Genomic DNA, 19,879 nt, shown 5'->3' on the forward strand with positions numbered 1-19,879 from the left:
TGCTGTGAGTGAAAATCCCAGGAGATCAGCAGTTATAGAAATATTCAAACCAGCCCGTCAGGCTCGAACAATCATGCCACAGTCAAAATGACCAAGATCACATTTTTCCATATTCTGATGGTTGATGTGCTGCTACACAATTGGCTGATTAATATAAATGAACAGGTTTACAGGTGTGCCTAATAAAGTGCTTGGTGAGCAAAACCTTGTACCTGCATAATGGTAACTTTACAGGAGAAGAAACTTACTTTACTTTAAATGTAAGTCAATGGAACCAGACTTTTTTCCATATCATTTTGGGTCATTTTTTTGGTGTTTTTATCATGACATTTACATATAATGTGAAGGGCAACAGGCATTTTCAATTTATGTATAAAACTGAAAAACAAAAAAAATGGAGATACAAGGTTTTGTTCTGACAACAGCGATATATATATCATTACACACACACACACACATATATATATATATATATATATATATATATGTATATATATGTATAGCCCTGCGATGGACTGGCGACCTGTCCAGGGTGTGTCCTGCCTTCCGTCCGGTGGCAGCTGGGGTGGGCTCCAGCACCCCACCGCGACCCAGAGGGATAAGCGGTTTAGATGATGTATGTATGTATGTATGTATATATATATATATATATATATATATATATGACAATAATATTCTTTGTGGCTTCCTTTTTTCCACAAAAACTACAGTTATTAGTGATTTGGCCAATCTATGTACTATACTATGTAATATATGTATTTAAGAGTGCAGATCTGAAGTGTAGGCCCACACGTACAGGTCTCACTAAGAGTTTATGTGGTTGAAAGACAAACACACATAACCTACAAATATGTACATTTAGGAATCTTTATTTGATGTAGTAGTTAAAAGTATTACAATCATAATCTAGAAAGTTGGCCACTCTAAAATATTCTCTGTAAATCTTTAGCACCATTCGAGACATATCCAGCGCTGATGAGGAGTGAAACTGACATTTATTGTATATTCAGCACTTATTCATAAACAGTACATGCAAAGAATGAGAAACAATGTATATGAGAAACAAAACAATGCACAATATCAGGACACGTTATGAACGGGAGCCTGTCAAAAACACCGGCTTCAATCTGCCTCACTCTTCTCCACTTGCCCCTCTTTAAGTTCTTCTTTCTCACATCCGTCTTGCACTTCTCACACCTTCACTACCTTTAAAACTCTTAGAAACCCACATTTCTGCCTTTCTCTCTTTTCATTATGTATATTATAGACAAATAATTAATCCATAATAAATACTTGAAAAGTATTTCAGTAAATATGAAACATTTCCAATATATCATTACACAGCTAGTGCCACACATACTATTTCCAAGCTGTTTAAATAAATGACCATTGTAAGCATTTTACTACCGCAGTGCAATGTAAGGGCATTCATCTCTACTGGCTTGGATAATGTTTTCCAATCTGGAGAGTTATTTTAGTACCCGTCGTAACTTAATAATGTTTTAAAATCTATACCACGTATTACGAATATACAACATTTCAGTGTTATGAATACAAAGTCCCTTTTAAGTAGCTCACAAACCAACATACTACAGAGATCTTAACACAGAAGAAACAAACTGTACACAACAGGACACTTTACAACCACAAAAACACGCAAATATCCACAAATATGCTACACTTACATAAAATAACCATGCTTCGGGGAACGCTTCTCACAGTAGTACATGGATTAAAGATGATGGCTTGATGTGATGCTGAATAATGCATCAAATACAAGCACACTTGTTGTGAATGTCACATGGAAAGATGACAGACAGAGAATGGAAGCAAGCTTTGATGAAACAGAGAATGCTAGCTATTGACTCAGCTACTGGGAATGCCATTGTTTCTATTGTTTCCAAGTTTGCTGCAGTTAGAAATCAGGTTTGGGACCATCAGCTCATGTGTTGCTTGATATCTCAACTTAACTGGACAAAGATGCAACTGTGAATGGGGTTCCTGTAGCTTGGGACCATTGATAAAAGCTAGTATGCTATGCTAATATCATTGTGTGTACAGTGGGAAGAAGCGTTTGTATTTACTATTGTGGTGTAATTGTTTATATTTGCTATTGTGGCCTAATAGAAATAACAGTGACTTATGGCCTAGAAGCAGTGACCGATGTGCTTCCTCCAAATGGTCAAGAAGGGTCATCGTGTTTAGATAACAGCTTGTTTTGTATTGGCTTATTATAATGTTTTTAGGCTGCTCATTCTGGATACAGTGAACAAAATGAGTAAAAAAAGCTGTAAAAAGCCAATTTGACCACTGAGACCACTGGGCACCTCAACAGCAATTTGGCGGACTTGGTGTTTCCCGCAGTAATCTCGTCCACATGTAACCCTTCAGATACCAGGATTGTATCTCTGTCTGACAAGCGGAGGTGGCCGGTATTAGTTTGTTAAGCTCGTAGCAAGGTGTGAGTCTGCAGGGCAGAATCCCTCTGCTTCTCCTTTCACGTCCTCATCCTTTCCCGTCTCGTCCATCTGGCTCTTTCCCGTCTCAGAAGATGGTGCTCCAGCGTTTGGGTGGAGAACGGGATCTGCTTTCTCCCTAAAAAGCACAGAGAAACGCAAGTGGATGGTGGTTATTACCACATATAATTGCACCACCTTCCTGCGAGGATTCACGGAAAGTGCGCAACTATAATGAACAGGAAATAAAAAGACATATGGGGCATCTTGACCATAATGCATTCCACTAGCGATGAGTAGCCTCAGAGAGCACTCAGAAGGGAGTAGGGGGCTCTCGAGGGGTAAAAATAAATTATAAACAGACATCACTTTGATCATCGGCTTCACATGAGCGGTGAGTGTAAGGCTATTTCAGGGCTCTTCGATGTTTCCAGCGTTCGTTTGGATGATGTAAGGCATGAGCACAGGCTCAGGTTCATCTTCACAGAAGGAAAGATTGTCATGTGGAGAAAAGGAGTTCATTAGCAGATGAGGTAGGTCTAGATATTACGCAAATCCCTACGTGATGATGCTGTTTCGCTTGGGTTTTCAAACTCAAGAGGGACAGCACAGCCTGTGATTTTAGCAGGGACACATGTACATTTCCACATTGATGTATGCATGCGCTACACTATATGTCCAATGTTTTGTAGACAGCCATTGTAATGAATGAATTCAACCACATTAAGGTGCCCCCACAGCCATAGAAAAGCCTTGACCAATAGAATGGAAGCTCTGGAGCAGCACATCAGCCTAAGGTCACCATGCCCAATGCCAAGCACTGGCAAGAGAAGTATAAAGGCTCCCAGCATTGGACTGTGGAGCAATGATGGAGCTCTCTGGAGTGATAGAGCTCCATCCAATACCTTTGGGATGAGTTGGAGTGATGCAGAAATGATCATCCAACATCAGTACCTGACCTCTCAATCAAATGCTCACATCAATGTTCCGAAATCAAGTGCAAAGCCTTCCAAGAAGAGTAGAGGCTGTTACTGCAGCAAAGAGGGACAAACTCCCTTCATTTCAGAAGAAACACTGGTGTCTACAGACTTCTGGACATATAGCGTATAGGTATGAGATTCAATTCAGTCAGATGACCTATAAGCAATTTAAACAATCTATTCACAGTCTAGTGTTTAGCTATGAGAAAGAAAGGGAAGGTGATGATGATCTAAAAGCAAGGAAGCTAAGCTGCTTCTGAATTCATCTGAATCCATTGGCAAAAGCCTGAGGCTGCAGGATGTTGAAACAATGATGAAATCTAGAATTTCTAACAGTGTCTCACAGCAATTCAAATACATCTTCGCATCATCTGAGTCTTGTAGAATGGAAAGTGCAATGTTACTTTGCAGGCCCATGTTTTACACATTCCCCCTGCATCAGACCCCTTTAGAGTACAGCTAGTACAGCTAAAACTCCATAAAGGCCTTATAACATTACCTTTATCACACATTTTTGGCATTTACATGAAAAATAAAACAAAACTGACAATTGTTTCAGTGAGGGGGATTCTTAATGCTTGGTGACATTGTGGCTTGTCAGCTAACATCTCCCAGTTTACAAGTACTGCGCTAGTTTAACAGCAGTATGGTCCAGTATAATATACTCCATTTAAATTCAGCACAGACTTGAACACTGAAGAGCATGTTAGCATGTCACAATATTGCGAGTAAGTTAATACATTGAAATATGTTCTGTATTTAATTTAGCTGATTTGAATGTGTACTCAATACATAGTTATGCTGTTCACTGTAAAAAATGGCTGATCAGATCAATCTAAAAAAAAAAATACTTCATGTAGTAAGAAGAAATTAAACTTTTTTATTCAACTCAGAAAAATAAATTGAAGGAATCGTTCATTCAAAGTATTTATTTAGTTTGAATAAAACTAGTTGCTCTACTTGTTACCACATGAAGTAATTTCTTTAGGTTGAATTGATGAAGAATTTATACAGTGTACATAACTTGAATGAAATATATTCTAACTGTACAATTTTTTCCATTGTTTTTACTTAATTTGGCAACATACCAGACACGTAGTTTAATGCCTCTAAAAGCAACATCACAGAAGGTTACTACATGAAATGGTGATGAATATGTTGCCTGTTGCCTGAGACATTGAGTGTGTTTACATGCGCTCAATAATCTCATCATAATCGGATTTCTGCAGTTATCTGATTATTCAAATGGTCATATAAACAGCATACTCCGATAGATCGAAATAAGGTTTAGAAAACTGATTAAGAAATCCAATAAAGAGAGGTGGATATTAGCTCGGTAATCAGATTTCTCAGTGTATGTGAACTCTTACTCTGATTTCTTTCATATTTCTCAGTCTGCACATGAGCGAAAACAGACAGCGGTACCAGAAATAATCAAGCAGCTGAAACCAAATACATGCTTAACGAAATGAAGGATTTAAATATTATTCATCTTCTAGATGATGTATGTTCATATTTCCAGGTACAGTGGCGCGGTATTTTTAAAAAAAGCCGCTGCATGAATTTTGAGTTTTATGTTACATTTAAATCACGTCTTCTTCTGAGAGTCTGTTGGCTGCTTCTGATTACTGTCTGACTCATGTAGACCTGGAGTTTCTCCATTAACTAATTACTCAAGTACATGTAAATGCGTTGATCGGATTACTGACAAAATCTGATTTCCTGAAGTTATCGGATTTTTAAGTGCATGTAAATGCACTCATGATGGTTTTAAGATGCTTTTGACCTAAAAGTAAGTTTGAAAAGTACATGCAGGGTGTTATAAAGCAAAATAGTCCCCACACTGTAAAAATTGGCTTGTCAGGTCAACCTAAAAAAGTTCTTTTATTATTTATTATTATTAATTCATGTGGTAACAAGAAATTGAACTAGTTTTATTCAACTCAAAAATTACATTGATTGAAAGAATCGCTCATCCAAAGTATTTATTTAGGTTGAATAAAACTAGTTAACTAACTTGTAACTGTATAAAGTAATTTCTTTTTTTTTTTTCGGTTGAACTGATGAGCCAATTTTTACAGTGGATGAAAGGTTAATTTTTTAGATTTACCACCCTTTTCTAAAACATTCCACATGAAAACTCAGAAGACTTGTAGGTTCTCTGGTTGTTTTGGATAACACATAAAATGTTTATGTTGTAGACATGGCGACTCCTCGTTCCTATCACCACCACTATAAAGAAATTCAAATCAGTAACCTTCTCTACAATTAACCATTTTACATCAAACCACTCTAAATGGCCTTGTTTATATCTCAAATATTAAATTACGCAGAATTTGTGCAAATCACATCCAAATTCCCCTCTAAGACTCCCTCTAAGAGGATCAATTCCCCTCTAAGACTCCCTCTAAGTGGATCAATTCCCCTCTAAGACTCCCTCTAAGTGGATCAATTCCCCTCTAAGACTCCATCTAAGTGGATCAATAATAGGTTTTGTTCTCTTAGGCATTTGATGCATGAGGTAAATAGTACAATTACTGTTTATCATCATAAGGACATGTACATTATCAGGATATAATTGATCATGTTGAATGAATAGGCTGATAAAAGTTGACATTAAATAAATAAGAACAGACTTAAATTTTCTGTCAGTAAGAAAGTCCTAGGGTTGGACGCCGAGTATAAGAGCTGGACTGTGTATGCGGATCTCCAGAGCAGATGTCCTGGTTGGCTGCTAGAGATGAGCTGTGTGTTAGTGATGGAAATGGGGAGATAGGGAATGATAAGGAAACAGCAGTGACGCACAATTCAGTCCAGTGAGGAGAAAAAATGTAGAGGTTTTGATGAATAATGATGTCAGGGATTAGGGTCACGCAGGTGGATCATGTAAACAGGCAGTAAGCAGTGGGCAAAGAACAAGGAGGCCAGGACAAAGGGGAAGTCACCAGGAGAGTCATGTTTAGGCATTATGTCAGACTGTACTGAAGCAGGGGGAGGTTATGTCACAGCCTGAACTGGGGAAATTATATATATATATATATATATATATATATACACACACACACTGATCAGGCACGCTTATTGTCCATTTTATCAGCTCCACTTACTATATGCACTTTGTAGTTCTACAGTTACAGACTGTAGTCCATCTGTTTCTCTGATACTTTGTTAGCCCCCTTTTACCCTGTTCTTCAGTGGTCAGGACCCTCATTGACCCTCACAGAGCAGGTGTACTGACAAGGTAGTTAGAGTGGACAGTGAGTGTTTAAAAAGTCCAGCAGCACTGCTGTGTCTGATCCACTCAGACCAGCACAACACACACTAACACACCACCACCACCACGTCAGTGTTACTGCAGTGCTGAGAATGATCCACCACCCAAATAGTACCTGCTCTGTGAGGGTCCATGGGGGTCCTGACCACTGAAGAACAGGGTAAAAGGGGGCTAACAAAGTACGCAGAGAAACAGACGGACTACAGTCTGTAACTGTAGAACTACAAAGTGCACCTATATAGTAAGTGGAGCTGATAAAATGGACAATGAGTGTAGAAACAAGGAGGTGGTCAGAATGTTATGCTGGCTAGGTCTTCCCATCACATGATGCTATTAAGCTGGAAGGATGAAGGATCACTGAACAGCTCAACATGCTCAGAGGAGAACACAAACTACTAACACCGTTAACGTCAGATCGCAGACGTCTGCTCTGGCTTAGCAACCATTGCTATCCATCATTACATTCGTTAATCTTGTGTGCATTTCTGTGGCTATATTTTCAGTTTACAGCTCAGGACCTGTGAAAGTGAAACCCCTGACACAGTAGAGTGTGTTTTCTACTCAATCCCAAAGCTAAATATCCCAATAACCAAATCCCAAGTCAGAAATGTTAACATATTTTACGACCCTTGGATGAATTAATGTTGCACCAAATATCATCTCCTTGATGCTGCCATGCAATTAGCATAATTTCAGTTTTATTCCTCTGTCTCAGTGACCTTTCGGAGACCTTTAATTAAATGACAGCGCTACTGTAGGCTCACCAGGTTGAAGATTCTGGAGAGTGTGTTCTGTTCTCGGCGGCGTCTGTGGGGGGATCTGATACTCTCCGAGCCCCGCGTCGATGGCGAAGCCTACAAAAATATCCTGCATCAACAAAAACTGATGGCACCAGCATGGAGCTGGAACTTAAACAAGCACTGTATAAACTGTGGAGGTGTAAACAAGTCGGTGTGGCTGTGAGCACTAGGTTACACCAAGTGGATTCACTGTGATTTAAAACTAGAGATGGCATGAGTTCTATACCAGCTATCAGTATGGGGCCAATGTCAGCATAATGAATAGGATATTGAAGGGATCAAAAGAAGGAATACAATCCAGCTACTTGTAGATCAACATATTAACTGAAGATTAACCGATCACAAGTGTAAAGGTTTTAATATCAATATCGGAAAAGTGGTGTTATGTCATCTCTATGGAAAACCTTATTTTGAGGAGTAACATGTTCCGTAACATTCCAACTATCGTGCTACGTGTTACATGTATGTGCAAAAGTCAAAGCCCCCTTCATTTGTGTAATTTCCAGACACGTATCTGAGAAAATTCAAAAACTGATTAAGCTTACAGAGAAAATGGGATTCCTAACAACCACCTGGAAGACCTATTAGACCACCAATACTGTCCCCAATCAGGGAAACAGCACTTAAAGCTTTCATCTTTGAGAGAGAGGAGAAAATCAAGCTGCTTCAGATCTGAAATAATCCACATCCATCCTTCCACTGTGAGAAGACGGCTCGGCGCTGTGGGTCTGAAAGGATGTGTAGCTGTCAAGAAGAACCTCACTGAGAAAAGGACAATTTGCAAACCAAGCAAACAAAGCAAAAACGTATAGCGTTCTCAGAAAAATGGACTCAGCATCACTGAACGTGTTTGGGATTATTTGGATGGTGAGAAGCAGGAAGTGCAACCACCTTCTAAGACTGAACTTTGAAGGTAGGGGAAAATATCTCTGCATATAACTCCTGAAAGAATGTCTGGGCACTAAATACTGAGAATTTGGTATTATGTTTAGTCGCTGAGGCTTGTGTGTAATTTCTCGTAACCCCTTAAAATTTCAGGCTTATAAAACTGTGGACTGTCTGGGGGGCCTTGAGGAACAACTACCTTAACAACCCCTTAAAATCCCAGGCTTATTACATACTATGGCTTATTATTCAGTAACTACAGGGACTTCAATGCAAACTAATGGAGCTGTTCTTAGGTGTGTAATAAAACATTGGATTGGCTGGCAGGCCCTGGCCATTGAAAGGGTTCAATATGTATTTTCTGGACACTGAAAATGAATTACTTGAACTTAATGGCCACTTTGAGTGGAAACGGAATGAATAAAGGGTGGTCTTTGACTTTTGCACAGTACTGTACGTCTATATGTATGTATTTGTTCAACAAAAGGTTTCAGTGCTGAAATGGAGGAGACAAAGATAAAGCATTAGGGAATGAAAAGATTAAAAAACTGGGAAAATCTGGATAGTCCCATCCTTAATAAACAAGATAAAGAAATCATACGCATGAATCCAATTGCCGAGGTTATCACATGCATGCATCACAAACAACACAGGCAGCAAACACTGCCCAAAGGGCTGAGTTAGAGAGACCAAAAGCATGGCACCAACAAAAAATGACACTATATCTACTAAAATAGTTTTTTCTCACAACAATAATTACTTATTAAAACAGATGATCAATCAACTGAAAGTCTATACTTTACAGAAATATGACGAAGCTTGGTAACTCTTGGTTGCCTTAAAACTGTTGCTTTAAAATATTTTAAAATGCTTAAATAAGAGACTGATGGATTATGTTTATACATATATCAGCTCATTTTCTCTCAGTGCCACACTTTTGCTTCAACGTATGAACCCCTAAATGAGCCTGTAGACTGCAAACAGTTCATGATTACAACACAGGGGGCGCTGGTGAGTGAATGACTCAGAGACGTTTCCAGACACTGATGAAGACAGAGGGAGGGTGAAGGGCTGCAAGACTTAAAACGGAGAAAATGAGCTCTGTCGCTAGACCCCTAGGAGAGAAAACTGCTTTACCGGCTTCGGTTCAGAAAAAGTCGTGCTGTCTCAAAGTCATCCAGAAGCACTGAGTCACTCTGGATGGAAGTGTCAGAAAAAAACTCGGTTCAATTCAAAATAGTAATAATAATCAGAAATCAAGGATATTTCAGAATATGCTATAACTGTCATATAACTTTATGAGGAAAGTTGACTCACAGTCAAAGATACACCTCCATCCATTGGTGCCAATTCAAGGGGGGGCCGAGAGGGACATATCCCTCCCCACTATTTGAAATTATGCAAGATAATTGTTGTGGGGTAGCAGAATATGGCTCATATAACTGATTGTATTTTCCATTTATTTTGCCAAAATTATATTATGTTGTCATAACAAGTTGAAATAGAGGGGGACTGCATAAGTGAATAAGCACCAAGCACAAGCTAAGCTCTGCCAAAACAGAGCCTATCGCAGTGCTTAGAGAAGCAGGTCGCCAAACATCTAACTATTATAGTCTAATGTTGCTTGTTTTTGTGTTTCACATTGATATATCAAGTGTTAGATATCATGAGAACATGTGGTGCTAGCACTGTATAGCGCATATAGCCTGTTGATGTTGGTGCCCCTACTTGTCAGATCAAATTTGTACTCCTGCTGCCGTCATATAAAGCATTCTGACGTACTCTACAGTACAGCATCAGGGTTATGCCCTGATACTCCATGGTCTCCTTAAGTAGTGAGAAACCCTCAGGGTCTTTTAGGCCTTCAGAGCACTCAGAGCAAGCTGGCACTTATTTGGCTGCCATGTGCACATGAGAAGCTCTGTTTTCGAAAAAAAACTGTTTACATTTGAATTAAAGGGTTGTTCATATAGTGCTCGATTTATTTTATAAGTGGATGGAGGCTATGGCACTTTGCTATTAATATAGCACTAAAAATGGCATGAAAGTGTGAATTTTCATCAAAAATCATGCACCAATTGGCTGAACCTTATAATTAATAAAGTATTCCTTTGTTTATTCATTTGTTTAAAACAAATAGAAGTTTGTTTAAGAAGCTTAACCCCTTAGCTCTTAGCCCAAATACTTATAACCTATAATAAGCCTTAGTATGTGATACGCCTGGGATTTTAAGGGGTTAAATCATGCTGTTACCTCTTCCTCTGTGCTGTTCTATGTAATGGCAACTCAGAGAATTCGGAACTCAAATTTGGAGGGATGTTCAAATAGTTTTACCCACTTGGAGGTTGGAAACTCAAGAGTTCCAACTAGATCATAAATGCAGCATTACTTACTTACATTAGATTAACTACCAACATAGTTAGGAATTGGCAGTTTTGTTTCGATTTACAAAATGTGGGACTGATTTAGTGAGGAAAAAATGTTACTCCAGGCCAGGGCTGCACAACTCCAGTCCTAGAGGTATAGTGTCCCGCACAATTTGCTGAAAACATGCCTGATTAAACTCATCTGTTGATTACCAGGTTCAGCGGGGGTGTTCGAGTAGGGATACTACTAAACTGTGCTGAATATCAGTCCACTGGGACCGGATTTGAGCACCCTAGCACTAGACCTTCTGGAAGTTCTAGATCATGTAAATATGAGCTGTAGTCTAACTAACTTTGTCAGTTGTTAGAAATGGAAAACAGTGGCAGTAGAGGTCTTCACTAGAGTCTCTGTGTGACCGCTACAAGATAAATTATATGTTACTGTCTTTAAATAAAGCTTTAAATAAAGCATGTAATGTCCTAGATTTAGTAGAGAATGGCAAAATGTTCACTTAGTGCTAACATACTTTTGGAAATCCAATAGACGTGCTAGCTTTATGATAGAGGGTTTTTGACATTTTATAGCAGAAATTGAAGGCCTATCTCTAATAATCACAGCCCATCACTGTTATTAAGTACTGTTTGAAACTTAACAGGCCTGCCACTGGTTAACACTAATAAAAGGAGCATATATTACTTCCTTTCACTTGTGACTTCTGCAATCATATAATTGAATTTCATTGCAACAAACATTCTGTTTCAAGTGTTGTTTGATAAATAACATTAAAGTATTGGCAGTATAATTTGGAATTTGTGGTTAATTAGAAAAGAACATGTCAAGACTGGAATTTCTTCAGCAAAAGTGAATTCTCACTAGTCGAACCTATTAAAGCCTTGAAAAATCATCCAGTGGCTGCAATTACTAATCAGTTATTTCACAGGGGGGAAGAAGGACTGTTAAGGAAGAAGACACATCTATTAGGAACAAGACAGAGGAACGAGGAAAGGCTGCCTGCTGAAGCCATAAACATCTGCCTACGGTGACGACTGTGAATGCAAACAGGGTTCAGTACAAAGCTGGGTGACATACCAGGCCCAAGAGTTCCCTCCACTGCACATGAAAAAGAAACAAAACAAGATAAAACCATTAAGTTTCAGCTTTTAAAGCCACAGAAGTACAAAATTTCTGCCTTGTTGGAATTCAAACTATAAAAACTCCTGTAAGCAACTCTTATGAGAAGGAATGAGCAGTGATGAGATTTTAAAAACATTCATAAACAGGGAAAGTACAAAAGTGAGATGAGTGTTTTGAGCATCTGAGAAAATTTGCAACCGGCAGGAAATGAGTGACAGGAACGTTATAACTAAATATCCAGAAAAATAAGTCTGGTCATAAGTATATCATGTACATCACTGATCATATCTCATCAGATCATATGTTGTTGGAGCAAAACCTTGAATCTCACTTTATATCTGTTGTTTTTATTTTTTAAAAAAAAGGTAAAATGTTAAAATACCAGCTGCCCATTGGATCAATAGAAAATACCCAAAAATGTCCCATTAAATTCTATTCTTAAGAATGTTTTTAAAGTTTCCTTTTGGTGATACAACTTTTTGTCTAGACAGCATATATATAGCATATATATCCTGATATGTGAACCCATTTTTAAGCCATTTATCTCAGTAGTTGGTGTGTTTTTGCAGGTAAAACAGCATATAGCATTTTTTTTTTCAAAAAAGTAGTTGATGTCTTTTGAGCTAGTTTGAAGAACAAAGTTTGGTGTCTCCTAAAGAAATAAATTCTGTCACCAGCACACTTGATTTAATAGAAGGAATAACATGTAATATTTTTATATATATTTTATATTTGCATGTAATTGTTATTTTTTGTGGAGAATTGCCACAGAAATTAGAAAATTAGAATAAGAAGAATGGGAGAATTGGAAAAAGCCCTTGTGTTAAAATTTCATGCTGAATGGCCCAGTAGGAATGCTCCAAATGTACTTGGGAAAACAACCTGATCCATTTACTTCCATTCAAAGTTTAGCATGTTTTTAGCTTCTCCTGTAAAATGTCCATTTTGGAGCTTTTGTTGTGGCTCAATAACAACCAGAATATTGCAATGTGGAACTCAACCAGCTTTCAAAGAACAAGTCTGTGTGCATATTTGAATTTTTATATTTATTTATGTATTTGTTTGTTTGTTTGTTTACTTATTTACTCTTGTTAAGTAATAAAAGTTGAATCCTTACTATTAGTTCAAAGTTTTTCATCAGAGAATCTTGCTATCTGGTTATGTGAGATAAATGCACATACTGAGATTATACCCACCACATGACAAAGATATGATAACGTTTATATTTATAAGTGATGTAGGGTAAGTTAATTATGGAAGGACTTTTTCATGTGGGCCAAAACCAAAACAGATCAATGAGAACAGAAAAAGACACTTACCCTCGACTTGGGACGAGGAGAGGACACCTGTGGGTGATAAATGTACAGTTTCGGTGAATGAAATCCAACCCAGCCACACTTTATGATAGCTTTATGATAGTAATCTTAGTTCTACTGCCATTATAGTAGCTTCTGCTTACTTCTGTGAACAGTTTTCATTGCTGATGAATGAAGTTAGAAGCTCATTTGTCTTTCTAATGAACAATTTGCATCTGCTTCCAATTACAGTCGGGCAGGCGTTTCATAAAGCAGCAACAATGAGAAATGTTTCCAGAGTTTCTACTGCAGGTGACTAATATTCGGTGACTTTCATACAGTTTATTACACATCTCTTCCAAAAAGGTCTACAAAACACATTACAGTTAAATCAGTGCTGCCTTTTCGGTGGATAATTGATTCAACGCTATTACTTTATCAAAGTAATGTATCTATTAGGGTGTTTACTCTAGTCGAAAAGCTGTGATGTGGTGCATCTGCAGCAAAGAGAAGCATGGGGAGAAATGAAGTAATCGCTGTCTGATGGACAAACAAGCCTGTACCATTGTAAAAAAGTGTAAACATGGACTGCATGTCTGACATGACGACAGCTTTGGACGGCAAACTTGGATTGCGAATGGCTGACATACTCCACACACAATGTGTTGTAGAGAAATTCGCTGCCCAACAAAAGGAACACTGGTAGTGATGAGGGTCTCGATGGTTGTTCTCACGTTTTTCATAGAAGTGAATAAATAAGGATCAAGCAAAATGGCCTTAAGTAACCCCAGCTTAATACTAACTGAAAGATGCTTAAAAGTCTTTTCAGTGAACTGTTAGGAAAGCTGTGTAGTACAGGAGTAAAGGCCTCTCTTACTCGAATTCGACAGACAAGCAAAAAAGGCAAAAATCAATCCCTTTACAGCCTTTTCAATGTGATTTTAGAGACGCTGTGTAGTGGGTGTGAAGACGGCTCCTGCACAGTAAGCAAGGTGTCCTGGGGCTTCAGTGCAAGATCTCAGATTAAAGTGTCATTACCTGAAGCTTTATTGAGTCTCATATATCAGTTTGCTTAGTGCTAAAGTTTGAAGTTTGTACTCACAAAGCTCCTGAAGAAGTGCAGGACTGGGTTCACATCTCCACGGCGTCGGGTGGAGGAATGGAGGGGTCTTTGGGGTGAGGAGGACAGGTGACCCCGGAATGAACCCTGAAAACACAGTATGAAAGTGTTTGTTCAAGACTAGACAGGAAACAAGTCATCTACATAGAAAATACATTAGATGATGATATATTAGATGACATATTATTGCTGTATACACAGGAGTATTAACTAGCACAAATCTAAAAAGATACTAATATTATTAATAATAATAACAATAATAATATTAATAATAACAGTTCAAGACCAGAACAGAAAAAAATCAATATATACTCAACCAAGTATTGATACTTAAAATGTCCTTTGCAGTGAGTTAGTTGAAGTAATACAGTTGGAATCTTTAAATTCAAATATAAAATGGTATAAAATGATTGATCTCAAACATCGCAAAAATTAAGAATTTAAAGGATTCTTCAAATTCAAGAAATCCTCTAAACCATGATAATGAGTAACACATGATAATCTTCTGTCATCATTGATCTTGAACAAGCCAAAAGAAGCCATCATGAAAACCTGTGAAATTGTTCAGTATTCTGTGCTTGGTGTCCATAATTTCTCAAATGTTGAGACATTCAAACTTTTTGCCAAGTTTCATACAAAGAAATGTTCAATTTTATATTAATTTTACACAAATAATTGCTTAATTCTGAGTTGTATGCTAAATCTGACACAAATAAATGCAAAGAAAGAAAAGCTACATCACCTAGCATAGTAACATAAATGTAGCACACATTTTAAAAATTGGTAAAAAAAAACAAAAAAACAATAAGGGTAAATAAAATTAAACAACATGTTAAAAATAATCCAGAATACCACAAAACAGCTCTCCTCTACATAAGCAATAATAATTAAATCAAACCATCAAACTAATTATAATAATTATGTATGTATGTGTATATATATATATGTATATATATATATATATATATATATATACACACATATATGTATGCACATACATATAGTATGCACATACATATAGTATGTATACATTTATCGCTGTTGTCGGAAGAAAACCTTGTAGCTCAAAAATCGTTACTTTGCAGAAGAAGGAAAAAACATGCTTTACTTTTAATGTAAGTCAATGGAACCAGACTTTTTCCAAGTAATTTTGGGTGTTTTTTTGGTCAATCCTTCATGAAATTTCCATACCATGTAAAGAGCAGTGATATATATATATATATATATATATGTAGGCTACTTGAACAAAAGCATTATTCCTTGCAAATAAAACCTCAAAAACACTTCAAATTCATGTCTCCCCTGTCTTTAAAAGTGATATAAATGTTTAAAGAAAAGCAACCAAAAAGCCACGATGCCCTTCACTTTCTAAAAGTCAGAGTATCATGCACTCTTTATCGCTCACCTTGCCCCTTTTCTTCTTATCCCCTCCAAAGAACTTGCCAATCTGATCCAGGATACCAGGGGATCTCTTTCTCCGGCCCAGCCCGAAGGGGCTCTGTCCTGAGGTGCTAGCAGTAGCCATTCTGGGTGCTGATCTTCTGAGCCTGGGTCAACAGTCTGGATGGCCCTCCAATGTCCTTCTCAACACAATCCGGTCTCCGCTCTGACGACGCTCCGCCAAGCTTCTGGATAGTCTTCGGCGCTTCTGAGGAACATGGGCCGGCCTTTGAAGGTGTGGTCCCCTCCGTCCCGGGCCATCATGGGAGGTGAGGTGGGTCCGTAATAGCGTCAGTGGCTCTGGATCTGTGCCAGGCATTCTTCGGAGCCTGTGTACCCTTGGAGTCAGTCACTGCCCTGCTCGCTGTTGAAGGAGCTTCCATTGTTCTCTTCCACATCTGCCTCGGTCTGGCTGAGGCACAACAAGGCCTATCTATGAGAGAGCTGCAGCTCAATGCACAACAGCCCCGGCACAATCGCGCTATTGTCACAACGATGCATATCCTTTATACAAATAATTGTTGAAAGTTGAAAAATGATGTGCATGAGCTCTGTGTGATGTTTGATCTGGAAGTACCTGTTATGTTTCCTTTTCATCTCTGCTGTAGGGATTTTTGCAATGACAAATGAGAAATAATTGGCTTTTCAGTGACACGGTGTGAAGATGTAAGACAGTAGCAGTGGTTTTCAAAGGACACCGAACATATTTTCACAGCTAAATATGTTTCTGAAGAGAAAGTTTGACCAGATCTTTGTTTGTATGATTTAAACTAATGCTTTGATACTCCCTACCAATTTACACTGTTTAGAATCACTGTTTTCATCAATATAAAACCAATTCTGTTGTGGATGCATGTATAAAATAATGACATTATGATGCTACTACTGTATAGAATGAAGAAATTACAAAAATAGATAACTGCAGTACATGTAGCATTTATTTGAACTTCTTGTTGTTCTTGAAAAATAAAATAAAACATCTTAAAATTCCAGATCATAGTATTTCAATGCACTCTGTATAAGTTTAGTATTGGGGATAGTGTTTCTCTAGAACATCCAGTTTTCTTAATATTTTTTTCATGATTCCTCTGGTTGTGCCCATCCTTCTTGTTCTGGCTGTTTTTTCCTTTTCCAAGCGTAACTGTCATATCTTCCTCCAGTCCTGCTTCTCTTATTATATGTTCAGCATACAGGTTCAAAGATATGGTGAAGTAGACATCCTCCATTGCCAAGGTGGAACCACTCTGCACTCTGCATATTGAATAAAATAACAGCAACAGTTCATATGCCCAGTGATTTGAGTGGTAGTGAATTTGAGATTAATTTGACCTGTTTTTTATAGGTTTTGACCTGTAAAATTGATCAAATTTACCAAATGATTAAGCACTACACATCATTTCAGCCTTGCTTCTGATTAAGTCTTCAACATTTGTGAAGTTATGAGAACTTCCATTGTTCTGTCATGGTACAGGTTGCTAAGAAACACAGCATTAGCATGCTAATATTTTCGGTAACACTTTATTTGGATGGTCCACTGTGGATGCTTTGTAGATGCTCAGTATGTCTTTAAGCAACATTCAACTAAATATCTGTTAAATGCAACTGAACTTGAAGTTGTGAGTGGAAGATCCTGTTAAATTTATCCCGAACACTAAACCTAACCTCAAAGCAAAACCTACACCTACGCCTAAACCTAAACCTGACCATAATGATAATGAACTGAACATCGCCAGGAATTTTGTTAATGATTAAATTGTCTGTAGATCATCTATGCGGGACCAAATGAAGTTTGACCAAAGAAGCCGTGAATTTTGAGTTTTACTCTGAATGAAAACAAAGTCTTCTGTTCAAAGTGCTAACAAGGACTGTTTACATTAGCATGCTCCAACTTGTGCAAATAGATAACTTAAGTTTGAGACCAAGGCCAACACTGAGCGTTTCAAACAAAGGAGAGTTAAAGGAAACACAAGATGTTAAATTGCTAGAGTGAGTATTTGAGTTTTTTCCCCAAACAAACCAAAACTACAATAGAAAGACATTTTGGTAGAACATCGTTCAATGAAAGACATATGAAGTTAGTCTTTGTAGTTAGAACATATGAAGCAACATATTAGGAAGTGAATGAAGTAGGAAATGTATATTTTATTCCACAGCTGCAAATGAAAGACTTTGATAAGTAAACATGCACTCTTAAAAACAATGTTTTTCAAGGGTTCTTTAGTAAAGAAAGCAGTTCTATATAGAACCATGAATACCAAAAGAACCCTTTGCATGATTTGTTCTGTTCTCGCTTAATGGTTCTTCCTGATTGATGGAGAAGGCACTGTAGATGGTTCTATATAGCACCAAAAAGTGTTCTTCTATTATTATGATGTCAACCCTGTACAAATAGAAAAGCTCTTTTTGGTGCTATATAGAACCCTTTTCCAAAGAATTCTATATAGAACCACATAAAACACATTCTCCGTCAACCTGAAGAATGCTTTAGCACCCTTTCTTTGGGGGTTCATGGTGCTGTACAGAACCATCTTCTTTACTAAAGAACCCTTGAAGAACCATCTTTTTCTTGCATGCCTTCTAAACAACACATTTTATTTGTATACAGTATCATACTATAAACACACTGTCAGAAAAAAGGGTACAGGCACATTTTTGTTCCCCAAAGTACGAATAATGTAAACACATAAAAACAAAACCCTGAAAGGTACAGTTTAGCAGAGTGTGGACAGCACTGTGCGGAAGCCAGAGACCACATATCTAACACTTTTATATAATTTCCAGATACACTCTCCACAAAAATGGTATTATTTCTAACAGTCTATAAAATAACAGAAGAGGCATGGCCTAGAGCAGCTGCACGAGGAGGCTCTTGGGAAGCGCCGCATTTGCGGCAGGAGAAACGTTCTTTGTAAATAGGTTGTTGTTGTTAGTCTAAAGTGTGTTTATGTGTTTATTTGTGCTATTCTGTGTCAGGCTGTGGTGTAGTCAGTGCAGTGTTAGTGCTCAGGTGAAAGCATATGGCAGAAAGTAACCTGCCTTCTGTCTCGGCCATTCCAGTAGCGCCTGTTGCTGCCTGTTCAATAAAAGAGCATTTATCTTTAAAGCGCCACATTTTCTGAGACGTCTTCTTTGCCGACACCATGATATAAAATTTTCAGGTCTCCTCCTTTTGCCTTTATTACAGCTTCCAGTCTTTTCAGGAGACTCACTTTCACTTTCTCACAGAAATCTGCAGACACACCTCCAAAGTTCAGTCTTAGAGGTTTGTTGCATTTTCTGCTTCTCACAATCCAAGCGAGGTCTGGACTCTGGGGTGGTCAGTCCATTGTTCAGCTTCTTTGTTTGTGTCCGTCTCCTTTTCTCAGTGAGGTTCTTTTTGAAAGCTACACATCCTTTCAGACCCACAGCACTGAGTCGTCTTCTCACAGTGGAAGGATGGACAGAAACACCTGTGGATGTTTTCAGATCTGAAGCAGCTTGATTTTCTCCTCTCTCTCAGAGATGAAAGCCTTAAGTGCTGTTTATCTGATTGGGGGCACTTTTGGTGTCTACCAGGTGGTTGTTAGGAGTCCCATTTTCTCTGTAGCTTTTAATCATTTTTTGAACTCCAGTTTTGGAAACTACTGTTTTTTCACTTATTTTCCCTTGACTTTCTCCTTCTTTATGCAAGTGAATTATCTAATATCTAATCTACTTAGAAACATCTCTTGAAAAATAATAACTTGTACTTAATGGCCATTTAGGACTAGAAATTAAATAAAGGAAGGGTGGTCTCTGACTCTTGCACCATGCGAAATAGATCAGTTTCAATAACATATCATGCAATATAGTAAAACTTCAGCTTGCACTTGCTGAAACTGACCTACATGAGATACATCACTCCTTGATTACTCAAAACCATGTGGCCCACAGTGAGCCAAAGCCTTCTCCCTCTCATTTTATAGCCCTCTCTGTGGCTCTATAAATGGAGCACGACGTGCTGTTTGTTCGTTTTGTCATGCCTACAGAAGCTCATCTGTTGGCTGAAGGACTTGCTATCTGTAAATCGCCCACAAACGCTTCAAAGATAGGGAGCAGGAATGCAGGGAGTGGGTAGCTCGCACCACAAGTAGCCTTGTACGCTGAAAA

General features: G+C 38.0%; 1 protein-coding gene across 1 annotated transcript; it reads right to left on the reverse strand.

Annotated features, from left to right (window-relative positions):
- Window positions 1-853: 853 nt before the first annotated feature.
- Window positions 854-15,983, reverse strand: mbpa (myelin basic protein a). The gene is made up of 6 exons (XM_036567606.1): window positions 15,717-15,983; window positions 14,294-14,398; window positions 13,216-13,242; window positions 11,852-11,872; window positions 7,475-7,564; window positions 854-2,595 (listed from the first exon to the last, which is right to left on the reverse strand). Exons 1-6 carry the CDS (start codon window positions 15,834-15,836, stop codon window positions 2,545-2,547), a joined length of 414 nt encoding a protein of 137 aa, XP_036423499.1. The 5' UTR covers window positions 15,837-15,983; the 3' UTR covers window positions 854-2,544.
- Window positions 15,984-19,879: the final 3,896 nt, after the last annotated feature.

The sequence above is a fragment of the Colossoma macropomum genome, unplaced genomic scaffold (genome assembly GCF_904425465.1).
Source record: "Colossoma macropomum unplaced genomic scaffold, Colossoma_macropomum, whole genome shotgun sequence".
Lineage (NCBI taxonomy): Eukaryota > Metazoa > Chordata > Actinopteri > Characiformes > Serrasalmidae > Colossoma > Colossoma macropomum.

Bases quoted from the DNA above. Each gene is read 5' to 3' on its own strand.
- mbpa (XM_036567606.1), bottom strand. From the start codon at position 15,836: ATGGCTACTGCTAGCACCTCAGGACAGAGCCCCTTCGGGCTGGGCCGG. The intron at 14,399-15,716 runs GTGAGCGATAAA...CTGTGTTTTCAG, and splicing joins ATAAGAAGAAAAGGGGCAAG to GGTTCATTCCGGGGTCACCT. The intron at 7,565-11,851 runs GTATGTCACCCA...ATATTTTTGTAG, and splicing joins GGAGGGAACTCTTGGGCCTG to GCTTCGCCATCGACGCGGGG.